This window comes from Taeniopygia guttata, chromosome 2, assembly GCF_048771995.1.
Source record: "Taeniopygia guttata chromosome 2, bTaeGut7.mat, whole genome shotgun sequence".
Lineage (NCBI taxonomy): Eukaryota > Metazoa > Chordata > Aves > Passeriformes > Estrildidae > Taeniopygia > Taeniopygia guttata.
The window spans coordinates 77856684-77872094 of NC_133026.1; the positions used below are offsets into that span (position 1 = coordinate 77856684).

General features: G+C 37.2%; 1 protein-coding gene across 4 annotated transcripts in view; it reads left to right on the forward strand.

The window, feature by feature from the left end:
* LOC100231437 (dynein axonemal heavy chain 5) overlaps positions 1-15411 on the forward strand; it is a 140559-nt gene that overhangs the window by 25838 nt on the left and 99310 nt on the right. For 2 of the 4 annotated variants that reach the window (XM_072924293.1, XM_072924294.1), the window contains exons 2-11: positions 835-969; positions 2788-2872; positions 6707-6870; positions 7303-7515; positions 8064-8201; positions 8813-8989; positions 9760-9873; positions 11150-11257; positions 11969-12091; positions 13899-14114. In XM_072924293.1, coding sequence (XP_072780394.1) covers positions 835-969; positions 2788-2872; positions 6707-6870; positions 7303-7515; positions 8064-8201; positions 8813-8989; positions 9760-9873; positions 11150-11257; positions 11969-12091; positions 13899-14114 — 1473 coding nt within the window. The other 2 variants (XM_072924295.1, XM_072924297.1) reach the window with 2 other exon arrangements.

Below are 15411 nucleotides of genomic sequence, written 5' to 3' on the forward strand. Positions count from 1 at the left end.
TTATAAAGTTACTAGTTTTCTCCTAATCACCAGGGAAATAAAGATTGAATTTACCACCAATGAAACATCATTCTAAACTTCTTTTGAAAATGAAACTATATTGAATCTTGTAGCCCACAAGCACAATAATACCATTTTGTGCTTGTACAATAATAACTATTCCAGAAGGCTATGTTGTCTATAATTTAATGAGGTGTGTTACATATGGAATTTCAATTTAATAAGAAGAGTAGGCTTACTGCTTGAAGAATGGTATAATAGCTATAGTTAAGCACATTTGTAAACACTTGTGTACCTTGAGGCTTGTGGTTTGTTTTACTTCTCATTATATTAAAGAGATAATGTATAAAACCCTAGCTTCCTGCAGCCGCATCTGTCTTTATTAGGGAGTGCTTACACTGTCTTCCACGCATAACAAAGACCAGTCAGAATCCTGTCTTGACTTGATGGTCATATGTGACTAGACTGAAAAGATGAGACAACGAATTTAGGGCGTTGAAGGTAAATTGCAGAATAATGGAGCTGTACATACTAAATACTTATTTTCCTACAAAGCCTTTCAACGAATTAGCTTTCTGTACAACATTATTTATGATAGAAATGTCGTGATAAATCTTAAAAAGGAACACCAGCAACAAACTGTAAAATTGTAACAAAGGCTGCTTCTAAAATTTTCATTTGAGCGCCATAAAAACATAAATCACAAGTGTGGATTGAATGTAATAGCCTTTACTTTCAAATATAAATTTTAAACATAAATTTTAAAGTTTTCTTTATTTTTGCCTTCAAATTAGATCATGAATATTTCATTGTCCACTTTGTATTTAATAACAGCAAAAGCTCAAGGATGAGAGAGAGGCTAAACGTGCTCGTCTGGATGGCAGACATGATTACTTACTGGATATCATTGCCTCTTGTGTGAATCTGGACAAAGCAGAAGTAGAAGATGCTATTCTTGATGGAAACCAGGTAATCTGATTAATTTGAAAGTGAATCTCATAGTATATTTTGGAACTAATATTACCATTAAATTCATGGTGAGAGAGTTTTTAGACTTCACACCTGAGATCACTCAAGTCTCCTTGAAAAAATATTTCAGCATTTTTAATTAATTTGAACAAAAGTGTCCTTAATTCCAAGACCTATTGTAATGATATTGATTTTTAAATTGATTAGAATTTCTTCTTTCCAGTGGTTATAGTTAATGTGCTAAAACTTGGGACTGTATTTCATAGTGAAACCACAGTGTGAAGTCTCCCAGTCCTTGAGTACAGAGCACAGAGAGGTTCAAGAGTCCTGGCAACAGCAAGGTTGTATGTTATTGTTTCCATAAGGCTGCCAGCAGCATTTGTGAGACTGTATTGCAATCTAGTTTAGCAAATTAAAATAGGTAGAAGCTACTTGACAAAAGAGAATGGCTTATGTGATCTGATTGTGACTGCATGAGGGCTAATACAAATTCAGATACTGATACATTGAAAAATATCACTTTTTTAAAAAGCTGTGTAGATAGTAGATATTTTACTCCCTGACACTAAAGTAAACATGGCTGTGGTTTGGGTTTTTATGGTTTGTTTTATCTTGTATTCTCTTTCCATCAGCGTGCCTTCAATTTATACATTCACATTTCAGTGCTAATATTGTTGAGAAACTGAAGAAAGTCCAGTGGAAGACCAGTAAGAAAGGGTGGGACACAGGGCACATGAAGAATGAGATAAGGGAGAAGAAGAGGTTGAGTGGCACTCAAATAGTAGCCTGCAGCTGCTTGAAGACTGGTTGCAAAGATGACAGAGCTGAACTATTCTCAGTGGGTGCAGGTGATAACTTCAATGATAAAACCACATTTTGCAAAATGGCCACCAAGAGACCCTTCTTCACCAGGAGGGTAATAGGAATTACCTTCCCTCCCCCTGGCATGGGAATAGGTTACTTCAAGTCAGTTGTGGAATTTCTGTCCTTGGGGTTTTTGAGTCTCAGTCTAGATAAAACTCTAGATGATCTGAGCTGTTGTTGGTGACACAGGACACTGGCTTCAAGACCTCCCAAAGGTCCCTTCCAACATTTCTGTGAGATCATGAGATAGCAAATGAGCAGTGCAGAACACTGTCATGCACATTAAAAAGCAGAATTTGTTTCAGCCTTTGTGCATTCTATCTCTAAATGGTTTTCCTTGCAAACTGTAGTGCCTGAGAATAGCTGTCAGGTGAGGAAAATATAGGCAATTTCTACATTTGGAAAGAGAGAAGTGTAATAGTTGTTTTGATCTCATCTTGGAGGGCTAAGCCAAGATTTTCTGGAATAGCAGTTCATTATCTTGGTGTAACTGAGGCTTGTTATTAATGGAAGAGGGATAATTGTGTCTTTCTTCCAGCTTCTGGTGATCTTTTAGCCTTTTTTATGCAGTAGAAAGCACAAATGACACCATCTAATGTTTCTGAAGATGAGCTTAAAGGAGCTTTTTCTGCTGAAGATAGCTAATATAGTTAGGGACTACACAAAAGAGTGACTCAGATCTAGAAAAATAATGGATGAGGCCAGACTTTCAAGTGCTGAGACATCAATCAGCATATTAGCATAAAGAAACTCAGTTTCTTCCTCAGCCTGCATGGCCTATATGTGAGATTTGTGGACTGCACTACCAATACCTGCTTCCATGATGCTTGATGGCAGCCTTGAATTGATGAAGTCCTGATGCTTGTAAAAAAGTAAATGAGCAAAGGCTTCCTCTGCTGCTGTGATATGAATCAAATCAATGGCATAATATGATCTTAACATGATTTCAAACAGATAGAGCGCATAAACAGATTCCTGGCCCCTGGAGGTCTGCGTCATCTGATGTTCTACTATCAAGATGTGGAAGTAATGGATACAGGTAAAGCAGCTTATATTCTCCTGCAACGTGTTACAGTTGTGCTGAGCAAATCTGCAAGGAAAAAGAAAACAATCAAGTTCTTATAAACTGGGACTTAAAGCAAGTCATGACATGACAATTGATGAAATTACTGAAGCTAATCAGTGGACTTCTGCTTATTGCTACTATGAAGCAGCAAAGTACTTTCTTGTGAGCTCAGCAGCTCTTGCCTGTGGGAATTAGTTTTGGATAATTAAAAGGTGATTTTCACACAGGGTGAGCAGTGAGAGATGCCGTTCCTATCCTCTTCAGTCATGCCACCAGTTGGCCCTAGAAGCCATCTTGGCACATGACCATCCATCTAGGTGGTCCTGTTACATGACAAATGTCTTCATGAGGCCCACATCATGGGTAGAAGGGGTGTTACCCCAGAAGTCCCTTCTGCCCGTACCCCTTTACTGAGTACCCCCATGTTCCACATCTCTGGGGGAATACTCCTTCTCCCTTACCATGGAAGTAACTCAGGACACCTGTGACAAGGACATCCTGCTTTTTCCCATGGCTCCTCTTCCAGAGCCTCCAGTGCTGCTGCTGTTGGGACTAGCCAGGTGCTCTGTGACCTCTCAGAGCCTGTGACTGGCTGGTGGGAGTTCACACCACTTGGTTACCCTGGAGGTACATGCAAAGTCCCATAAACATATCTATGCTTAGCTGTATAAATGTGTTTATACATAGGTAAACATATACCTAGATGAATGTACAAATAAGGATTTATATTTAATGCATTTTCAGTATATATGTATGTATGTATTTTTTTCAGTATATCTGTATATATCTAAAAGGGATGAAAAAAACTATTTAATATGATATAAGCAACTTTAATAAAAATTTTCAGGGCACATAGAAATACAGTTAAATACAAACACAAACCCAACCACTAATTTGGAAATCTGATGAGAAAGTTTTAACATGCCTGAGATGAAGCGGTGAAAGTATGACAAAGAGAGTATGAGGCAAGTGTCAAAACCTAGGAATCTAATGAGTGTTGCCCATGCCCACCAACAAACCAACCAGATCACACTACAGTATGGCATGATTTTGGTAACATTTTGGGGTTTGGTGCTAAATATAGGCAGTATGGAAAGCAGTAGGAAAAAAAAACCCACATAAGCAAAACCCAAATTAATTTATGGCAAGGCATTGAGTGAATAAGCAAAAGTCCCCAGAACATCATGCACAGGACGAAAAAAAAGTTTAAAAAGAAAAAGTAGTGATGGAAAAGACAGTGGGGATTAAGTGGGTGGACTGAAGACTGACTTTGCTCACAGCTGTAAGGGCAGTCACTTGTAATACTGTCAGACAGTAAAACTGCTGTACATTTTCCCTTTGTAGGTGGAGTAGAGTTTGTAAAATAATTATCTGTATTGATTGTTCAGGGCTGAGGTTCACAGGCTGTCAAAGCAAAAATCTGAATTGTGATGGTAGGTACTAACTGATAAAGCTAAGTGAATTTTTGTGCATTACATGCACCTTCTTAGCAAGGACAACTACTACAGCCGCCTCATACACAAGCTGGTTTTCTGACCCTGATGTGGATCAACCAATATTAGTGTTAGGGCAGAAGATGATCCCGTGAAGGCAGTGTACAAGAAATTTTGTGTTTCTGCAGAGCAGGAGACTGTATCTGTGAGTACAGGAATATCTACTTCAGAGTCCTAAGGTATCATTTAATAGTTTGATTTCTTGCAGTGTTTTGAAGATCATTATTCATGTGAATTTTAAAAACTTCTCGCACCCTTTTCAGTAAGAATACATCTTTTCTAAAGAGACTGCAGGTAATACTATCTGCTTCACCTCCAGAGATTGTGGGAAAACTGATGACTTTTGTTGGTTTTGCCTCTGTAATTACTTGTGGCACTTTGATCATGGCTGGATGCCAGGCACCCACAAAAGCTGCTCACTCACCTTCCCCTGCTACAGCTGAACAGAGGAGAGAGAATTTATTGAAGGCTTTGTGAATTGAGATAAGGACTGGGAAAAAAACACTCCAAGGGCAAAACAGGCTTGGCTTAAAGGTACAAAGTGAATTTATTACCAACTAAATCAGAGCAGGATAATGAGAAGTAAATTAAACCCTTAAAAACACCTTTTCTTCCCCTGACACCTCCCTCCTTCCCACCGGCAGGGCAGGGAGATGTGGGGGTTTTGGTCAGTTCATCCCCCGAGGTTTGCTTTCACTGCCCAGGGAGAGGAATCCTTCCCCGGTGAGACTGTGGGGCCCCTCCCACGGGAGACAGTTCTCTGTGAACTTCTCCAATGTGGTTCCCATCTCATGCCCAGCAGTCCTCCCAAAACTGAGTCCTCCCAATGGCACACAGTCCTCCCAAAACTGCTGTGACATGTCTCTCTTTCCACGGGGTGCAGTCCTCCAAAGACAGGCTGCTCCAGCCTGGAGGCAAGCGACCTCTCTCTCCTCTGGGTCCCCCACTAGATCACAGCCTCCTCCACCCACTCCAGCACGGGCACCTCCCCATGTTCTCACCTCCTCCTTTTCTCTGTCTGAATATAAAACTGTGCCCCAAACTTTGTTTTGCTTTTCCTCTCAAATATGTTATCAGAGAGGCATTACCACCATCTCTAATTGGCCCAGCAGCATCTCCATTAGGGATTGGCTCTGCTGGACATGGTGGATGCTTCCAGCAGCTTCTCACAGAAGCACATCTGTGGCCCCCTTATTACCAAGAACCATGCAAAACTGAAACATTACTGCAGTATAAAGATAGCACAAGTTTATTAGCGTGCAATAACTCAAATTAATAACATTTACAGAGTCAGGACTTTTGCTGGGGACAGAGCCCTTGTTGTACTTCCAAGGTATATGAAAAAGAGACTTCTTCAGAGCTGCTGTGAAAAAAGGTAGAGAGGAAGACGATGTGACCAGAAGGATGGGGAGTGAACTTAAGGTGGCCACCTGATCCAGTATAGGGATTCCTGGTGCAGATGGTCCTGTACCTGAAGAAAAAAATGTGCAGAGGGGTTTATCACTTTTTGGATGTTGTCCTTTTACTACTGTTATCAACAACTTACTTTTTCATCTTCTTATTGTAGTAGTGCCTCACTGAGATGTGTATGCATGCAATTTTACTCTGAGGTAATACTGAAAAGCTAGTAACAAGGTAGTGTGAGGTATTGTGACCAAAAACATATGAGAAATATTTTACCCCCAAAGACGCTGCTTCTTCTTAGTGACCCTTTACAAGTGTTGCCAGCAGCCTGAACATGAGAGCAGTATATTCATGCTGGGGGAAGAAGAATGGACAAGGAAGTCCCTTGTGGCTCCCTTATTGGTTTTTGTTTGTTTGCTTTTGCCCCAGAGAATCTGTTATGGTCCCTTTCTCCTTGTTTTCAGAAGCACCCTATTTTTTTTTTTCCCTTATGTTTGCATATTTTTAGAGAAGGACAGTTGGCAGTAGCTCCTCTAAGGTAAAATACATCACTACATTTTCTGATTTTTAACTTTCCTTTTTCAAGCAAGAGAGCATTATCTCCAACTGCATGATTGAGCCTATAAAAGGACCTTAAGTTTGAACCATTATTTAGAAGGAATAGAAAAAACACATAAATTAATAGAAATAAAAGGCTTTTGATGCAAGAATGGCAAAACTAGATTAAATATTTCTTATTGTGACATGAAGACTCTGAATGCTGCATACTTTCTGTGGGTAGTTCAGTGAGATGCCTCCAGGAGACTGGGACTCAGAGAGGCACAAATAATGACTGAACTTTTTGTGTAGAGAACTTTTCTTTGAATAAATGATCAATAGGTCTTAATTGTTTATTTGTTTGAATCTGTAGAGTACTTTGGCCTTACAGGAATAGGAATGAACTCTCATTTGATCAAGAAGAAGAAACTGAAAGTATTTGTGACAGAGGGAAAAGAAGTTGCTTTAACTGGTGTATGCATTTTCTTCATTAGATCTTGTTTTTCTAAACCAGTCACAACTGAGAATATTTATCAAGTAAGTCAGTGGCTACTCCTCTCTGTACATAATGTTGTTTAAAATTTGGTTTTACCATGGGGTATTTGCTCTCCGCATATAATTAGACAGCTCTTGACATGGGGGAATGAGTAAAAGGACACTGATGGATTAAATGAAACAGGACAAAAAGGGACGGAAACGGAAATACCGATATTATCTTGTGGGAGCAACATGATGCATATAATTGATATGAAAAATGATAGCGAGGAAGAAAGTTTAAGACAATCCGTAATGGCAGAGTAATTAATCAATACCTAAATACTAAGGTGCTAAATTAAAAAAGAATCTAGCAAATTAATTTGAAAAACAAAAAATTATTTTACTTTTGAGAGTGCATATGTAAATATATGTACATGTATATAATGAAGTTTTTACTGGTGAAAGACCCCTTCTATTTTGTCTCTTTTACAGGAAATAAATTTTAATATGCTGGATATAGGTCGAGATGGCTTATTAAAAAGTGTTGAGCAGTTGATATCAGAAATATTCATTCCAGCCTTACAGACTATGGGCAGTGGCTGGGTTGAACCTCAACAAGTTCCCAATATTAAGCAGGACTTCCTTCGTGCCCTTGAAGCATTTGTTAGTGTCCTATCAGGAACTCAGCAAAATCTGTTGGAAAAGGTAATATGTTCATGAGGGAAATAGAAAGTGAGCTAGCTGTAGAATGTCTCTAGCTCTGGACCTTTTGAATTAGCTGCTGTTGTAGATTACTCATAAAATTTGTTTTTATTAAACTGGAAAATAACCTAACACTTCTGTTTATTGTCATCAGTAACTCATTATTCTTTGATCTGTGTCTTTAATAGTTCTGTAGATGCTTCTGTTCTTGTTTATTCTAGGGCCATTTCTTTAGAGCTATTAAATTCTTATCTCCTCAATGGTTGTGGTCGCTCTTAAATGTTGAATGGTTAATGTACAAGAAACTGTTGATTTATCTGGTTGGATTCTACTCAGCTTTTGTGAAGGAATGAGAGCATGAGAGCATAGCTGCCTGGTTGGTGAATTCTTTAAATTCTGGACTCCACTTCTGGCTCAAACCAGTTTAATTTAGACTGAGCTGGGAATAAGAAGTGAGATACCCAAAGCAGGGCAATGAGTTAGTCTTTAAAGTTCCTAGCTTATTTGTCATGAACATTCAACATTTCATTTTTTAAAAACTTATATTTTAGGTTAGCCTGAAGAAATGTGAAACATATGATCTGAAAACTCTAAGAGGACCTTCAGATTACTTGATGGTTGCTAACAGTATAGAGGCTCTTGAAAAAATAGAAGTCTGCATGAGAGAATGGACCAAACAAATTGTACAGGTGATACATGGGACAAATGTGAAATATGACAACGTCTGCATCTTGGCAGATGAGTTTAATCCTGTTGGTGTTATAGCTACCTTTCTATAAATTTGGATTAATTAAATCTCTTTATTTTAAAGTACTATTTGTATAGTTTTTGTGCTTTTACTTCTCAATGGAAATATTACTGAGAGCTTTTTCCATCGGCTTGTTAATACGGGATACAGTTTGGGAAGCTTAGTCCCCTGACTTTGATAATTACCTGTTATTAAGCTACAAAACAGTTAGTAGTTCCCAGTGGACTAATGAAAACAAAACAAAAAACAAAACCACAGTAACTGAGTGAACACTGTTCACAGTGGTCATATTTGTACTTTGAAACATGCTTTGCAGGTTATTTGCAGAAAATGTAACTGCCTGTAACAGTGGTCTTGGAACAGAAGGAACAGAATCTCTTCTTTAACTTGGAAATGGAAGGACCAAGCAAGATCAAGTTTCTTAAATGAGGGGGAGGCTAAGTTAGGTAATTTATCAGGCGAGGTTAATACCACTTGCTAAAAGTAGAATCAATCCATGCTAGCTCTGCAGATAAAAATATGAACATCTCTCACATTACTGTATGATAAAAGGTTCTTGCAGAAAATGACCAGTTGAGAAAAGAAGCAGATGACCTTGGACCACGAGCAGAGCTTGATTATTGGAAAAAGAAGTTGTCAAAATTCCACTACTTTATGGAGCAGCTGAAGAGCCCAGATGTGAAGGCAGTGCTTGGAGTACTCACTGCTGCTAAATCCAAACTGCTGAAGGTTTTTACTTTAAATTATGACAGATATAAATACTAGAAGTGCTCTTTATACCCTAGCTCATTTTGATAATGTATGTAACAATGCTGGTGGGGAAAACATTGAAACATCTTTGGCTTTTGTTTGCCTTCTCTATTCTTTAGCTTGAGTAGATAAAATTTATATCTAGTTCAATTTATTGAAAACAATTGGGAATCCCCTGAGTCTAAAGGCTGATAATGTACTTCATCCACATGGCTCAACAGAAATAAATAATTAAAAATGAAAAGTTGATTATTAAATCAGAATATTAAATTAATGAACTGGATATTTAATGACAAAAAATGAATCTCCCAATTTTTTAAGCCTTGTTTTTATGTTGTTACAGTGCCTGTCAGAATTGATTGTGGAATCATAACTTGTCACATTGACATATAACAAATTTAAAGTCCCATCACCAACAGAAAATAAGTAAATAAACCAAAAAATCTTGTCTCCTCAAAATGAGATGTGGAACAAATACATAGTTATATAACCATAACTCATATATTTTACAACAGCTTGACTGCACACTGCCACTGACTATTTAGCTGAATGGTCTAAACCAACTGCATGTTCACAGTTAAGTTGCTGAAACAGGGCAAGGACCCCATCTTGGGTGAACAAGTATAATTCTGAAGTAAAAGATTTATGCCTTCAAACGTGTTTGGAAGCTAATGACAAATCAAAATGATCTCAAAACATTTTTTCTGAAACACATACTTTTATTTGTTCTTTTGACTTTCTGTTCTTAGAAGTGGCGAGCATTGGATATTTGCATCACATACACAGCAAATGAAGCTAAAGATAATGTGAAATATCTGTATTCTCTGGAAAAATATTATGACCCATTATACAATAGTGATCCTGTAAGTAGAACTTTTAAATTCTTAACATAAATGTCTTAAGACAAGCAACACGAATATATTCTGTAGGATGAGTTTTGAAATGAGACAAAAAATTTTACATATGCAACTCCAGTTTGAGATTTTGTGCAGTTGTGGTAAAAGTGGATTAATGGGAATTTATGGCTACAAAATAAAGTACTTGTTATTTTCATATTTTCATCTGTAAAGCTTTAGTTCTGATGAACAGATGGGATTCCATCCTATGGGAGAAAGTGAATTCCTTACGATTAAAAAGAAAAGTAGATCTAAGGTTATGCTAAAGACAAAGTTTGATCTTTTGTCTTTGTGTTGGTGGCCAAATTAACACTTTTAGGGCAATTTTCAGCTTCTTGGGTTGGGAAAAGATATTTTTGCATAAGTAGGATTATGTAAATATTAAGACATAATTATAAATCACCTTCTTATACTATAGTATGAGAATGCATAGGATGATGCAAGCATAAAATGCAATAAACAAAACCAGCCACCCTAAAGTACAGGACTGGAGGAGTCTCTCTCTCCCATTATCAACTAAAATAAGTGGCAAATAATTGCTTTTATTAAAACTGGTTTTGCCACTGACTGTATGTGTCTTGCTAGTCAAAGAAATATAACTGGTAGTCATGAAGACTCAAAACTTTGACCTGTCCTAGCTTCCCCTCTCTCTCTCCTCTCTCCCAGTACCAAATTGTTTCCAAAGAGTGCTCTGGGCAACCATGCTTGTTTCTGTTTGCTTACTGGGTGATATTAGAACAGTGTGTTCTTTCAGTGTTTCCAATCTGCTATTTGAGTTTCTCTATTGTATGGTTATTGGGTTATGATGCCCATAAAAACAGAGCAAAAGCTTGGTGAAGGGGTCACCTTTGCATTCAAGCTTACATCAGGTTTAGCAACTGAGCATATAAACGTTTTTTGTTTTTGTTTTGTTTTTTTTGGTTTTTTTTGTTTTTTTTTGGTGAAAAAGGTGATTCTTTTGAAGAAAGAAGAAAGAAAGAAAGCCTTTACTCCTACCAAATTTCATTCACTGATCTGGATTTTTCTAGGCAAGACTCCAGTGGAAATTTTTCCCCAAAATTAAATTGTAGAGCTTGGAGAATGATGTAAGACAGACAGCTCTGCAAGAGAGGCCCAGGTAGACAGGGACAGAACCATTCCAAAGACAATGTTCATGCTTCTCCTGTATTCACTAATTAGGTGTTGTGATAATGTGTGGTAATAGAGATACTGAGCAGAGTTCAATCTGTGTGTTTCTTTCCAGGTGTCCATGCTGGATGCTATTCCAGGGCTCATAAATGCAATTAAAATGATTCAGAGTCTCTCTCAGTATTATAACACTTCTGAAAAGATCTCCTCACTGTTTGTGAAGGTTGGTGCTCAGCAGGAAGATAAATATTCCCGGATTGTTTTCTGTGTTGTTGCTTGGGTGCTAGAGAAAAAACAAAGGAACCAAGCAATTAGGGAAGCAGCACTTCAGTCACTTTAATGCTGCTTTTTTAATATATAAAGAAGTGGAAATAGTGATAAACTACTTCAAATTTAGGATTTATTTCACTGCCTATAATTTGCAGTATTAGGAACATTCTCAGACTTAAATCTGACCTCTGATGTACAGAGAGGAATTTTTTACAAGTTTTGTCTGTTATGAATGGGGTTTTTTTTTTTGTAGAACCAAATACATTAAATTCATATTGCCCTTAAACATCCACATGTTTGCAAAAAGAAGGAAATGGATTAGAAAGACAACGTATTCTTTACCATTTATACTCTCATGGGCTCTTGAGTTCACATTTGCTTTCAGAAGAGACGAAGTCTTAGGACTTTGTACCCTTCAATGCTATTTCAAGGTTGGTACAAGATGTGTAGGTTGAGGATGAGCATAGTTAACCAATAACATTTCTGTTGTGTCATGTTCTGGAGACCGGGTATTGCAAGGAAGGCAGTCTGTCGTCGTGCTTGTATTTGGTATTGCTATTTGTCAGGCTTTAGGTCAGAGGAATCAGAGGAATGGGAGAGAGGATGGCAAGATCTGCTTTGTATTGGAATGCTCTTGTTTTCATGAAGTTAAAACTGCTTTTAGGTGACCAATCAGATGATCACAGTGTGTAAATCTTATATAGCAAACAATGGCACAGCCACCATCTGGAATCAACCGCAGGAGAGAGTTGTGGAAAAGCTACAAGCAGCTATTAGACTTAAACAGGTAGGTGGGAATAACATATAGAAAACAGATTATAGGATGACATTTAGGAGAGCAGGAATAGGAAGATTTTATGTGAGAAAGCACTGTTATAGTGAAGAAAAATGAGTTAATTGAAAAATATCCACTGGAACTGGAATTTTTATGCTAGAGCTAACAAGGAATTTAGCCTGTTGTCTGTTGATCTTCTGGAAACAGAATTTTGATGTTTAGTCCATCTCAACTATGCTTATAAGAGTATTGCTTGGATTTTCATGCCTATGTTTCTCTATGTTGTATCTTCTCACTTGATGTGGAGAGTTATGAAATAGAAGTTGAAACAAGGAGAGTTACTGAACTGAATATATTCAAATAAGTGTGAACAAGCTATACACTTAGAAAGGACAATTTAGTGAACTGAGAAGAATTCAGCTGTTCAGTCAACCTAGACTTGTCAGGAAGCCTTTGGTTTTTTTTAATGCAGTTCTGTGATAATTTTAAAGGTTTTTTTTTTTCTTTGTTCTTCTCCCCTTAAAGCATAGTATTATAGGATAATTTGGCTTGGAAGGATCCTCAGCAGGTATCTAGTTCAACCTTCTACTCAAACCCAAAGCAGGAGCAGTATGAGATCAAACTTGGTTTCCCAATCCTTTATCCAGTCCTGTCTTGAAGTTCTCCAAGGATGAAGAGATTACACAGCCTTTTTGGGCATCCTCTTTCACTGTTTGACTGTCTTTGGGATGAAAGTTTCTCTCCTTATAGCCAGTCAGAACCTCATCCATTTCAATTTACGCCCTTTGCTTCTTGGCTTCTGTCCATGTACTACTGTGAAGAAGAGTCTGACTCTCTCTTTGATAATCTCCCTGTACATACTGGGAGCTTCATGTAGGCTTTCTGCATTATTTTTTTTTCATTCCCAATATGTGCTTGCAGGACTAATACCTCCTGATGCAACAAATCTTACCTAGTTCTAGAATAAATGAGTATAAATTTGTATGACATCTTACCATCAGCAATGAGCAATAAACTTGTCTTTTTCTATAAAGATATATCAAATTGTCCAGTTGATGCATGAAAATATATTGAAAAATTAGGTATTAATTTGAGTCTTATTCGTTCCAGAAACTTTCAGAAATGCAATAGATTAAAACTTAGAATTTGAATCAGTAACAACATAGCAAAATCTGGACCCTCTGTATTGATATCTTTGAGTGAGGTTATTCATACATAAATGTGATAAAATAATGAACATTTTATTGTAAAGAGAACCACTATTGAAAGAAACAGTTTCAAGTGAATCTGTTGACTATGTACTTTGACTTTGGGAATAATTTAGCAAATTGGGAATAAGGTTTGTTCCTTGTTAGAAATGCAGAATCAAAAGTGGAAGCTGCTATGGAGCAGCATTAAAAGTTCAGGAAGTGATTTGTTCTTGAAAGTGATTTTTGAACCTTGATTACTCAGTAAAACTGCTCAGCATGCAAACATTTGCAGTCTCTGGAAACTGGGTTGTCATCTTGCTTATTCAGTAAACACATCAAACCCTGCTATGAAATGGAGGGAACAGAATTTCATGCTAGCCAAGGATATGTACAAATACATATATGTGCAGTTTGGTCATTTGATGAAATGTATAATCCTTTAGTGGCATTGATGGGTTAATTTTCAGAGGCAAATTCTGTTACTCTCTTTATAGTGTTCATGATTGTTTATTGGTGAAACTTCTACTTGCTGTCAGGTTAGGATAATACCTATCTGTGTAAATTTTGTTCTAGCTAAAGATAGTGATTTTTGTTATATGCTTGACATTCTTTTAAATTCTTTATTTAAGGAGTATCAAAATTACTTCCACAAGATAAAAGAGAATTTGGAACAAAATCCAGCTGAAAGACAATTTGATTTTAGTGAGATATATGTATTTGGAAAATTTGAAGCCTTTCATCATCGTCTGGTAAAGATAATAGATGTTTTCAGTACTATGAGAACCTACTCAGTTCTACAAGAATCTAAGATAGAGGGATTGGAAGCAATGATCACAAAATATCAGGTATGCATTAGATTTTGTATATTGGTTCAGTCTAGCTTGACCCTTTTATGAGAAAACTATGAAAATTAGGGAAGCGATTATTGAGAAAAAAATTAACTCTTTAATTGTGTTAAAATTACTGGGTAATAGCAATGTTAATATGTGATTACTGGGGAAATGAGAAGACAAGATGAAAGAAAAGGTGCCAGTGGACATGTGAAAGAAGTATGCTAAAATCAAAGCTGATTGAAAAATGCAATAAATTGGGATGACTTTGTAACAGGAGTAATGGGAGCATGGTTTTGTGCTGTGGTCATGAGAAAAAGTGAGAAGTGCTACATTTCTATCTCTACAAATTTTGGGCTAACTGTGAGTGCCCCTTGGCTCATTAGTATTACTATGTGGTTTTCTTTATTTCTTTTTTTTTAAGAGAAGTGGGACCTGAGTAACAAGGAGCTCTTTTAAGAATACAAATATGCTAAATCTTTTCTTTCCTTCTTTCTCAGCTAGCTTTCTTTTCTACCAAATGGAGTCTTTCCTGCTTTTACTGAGCCTGAGTTAGCTTACTTTTTTGTGTAACTTTATCAGTGCAGTATCATAATTATGGTGCCTGTAAATATTAAAATAAATCAAAAGGTGTCCATATGTGGACTTTGTAGACAGCTTTTTGAGATCACATATGAATCAGTGGCTGTACAGGAAAATATGTGATTCTAGTTTGCTTTACTCTGTTCCTTGCCTTTTTGTTATGATCAGGAGTCAATCACTTTGCTTTAGTGAAATAACTGTAGTGTAAAATGTGGCCATTCCATGGTCCTTCCTTGTCTAGTTTACTCCATCTGTTGTCTGGGGTTTTGATTCTTTGGATACATCCTTCACAGTAACTAGTTTTCTGCTTTGTTCTGTTCTATAGTCTTCTGAGAGTTAGCCAGGGCACAGCTGTAAGGATACCTTAGTCCAAGACTCTTCCATGTGGGCAGGACAGGTGTGGAATGCTCTAAATTTTATTTCCAAGAGCTGCTCTCCAAAGTCGCATAACCAGACTTCTCAGCAATCCGGGTTGTGAAGAATTTTCAGATCATGCAATGAAGTGCAATTTTTATAGGCTGGAAAACGTGAATAGAATTTCTTTGGGGCGTTTGTGTTTGAAAAGCTGCTTGCGACCATCAGTTCAAGCTATGATGCAAACTTTATAGAGATACACCTCATTAGGAGCACCCAAGTCCTTAAACAAGAACTTTGTGTGAGACCCAGCTGCTGTAAAGTCAATTGTGTTTCAGGATGAAGAATGCTTAGGTAAAAAAGGCTGCGTGAAAGG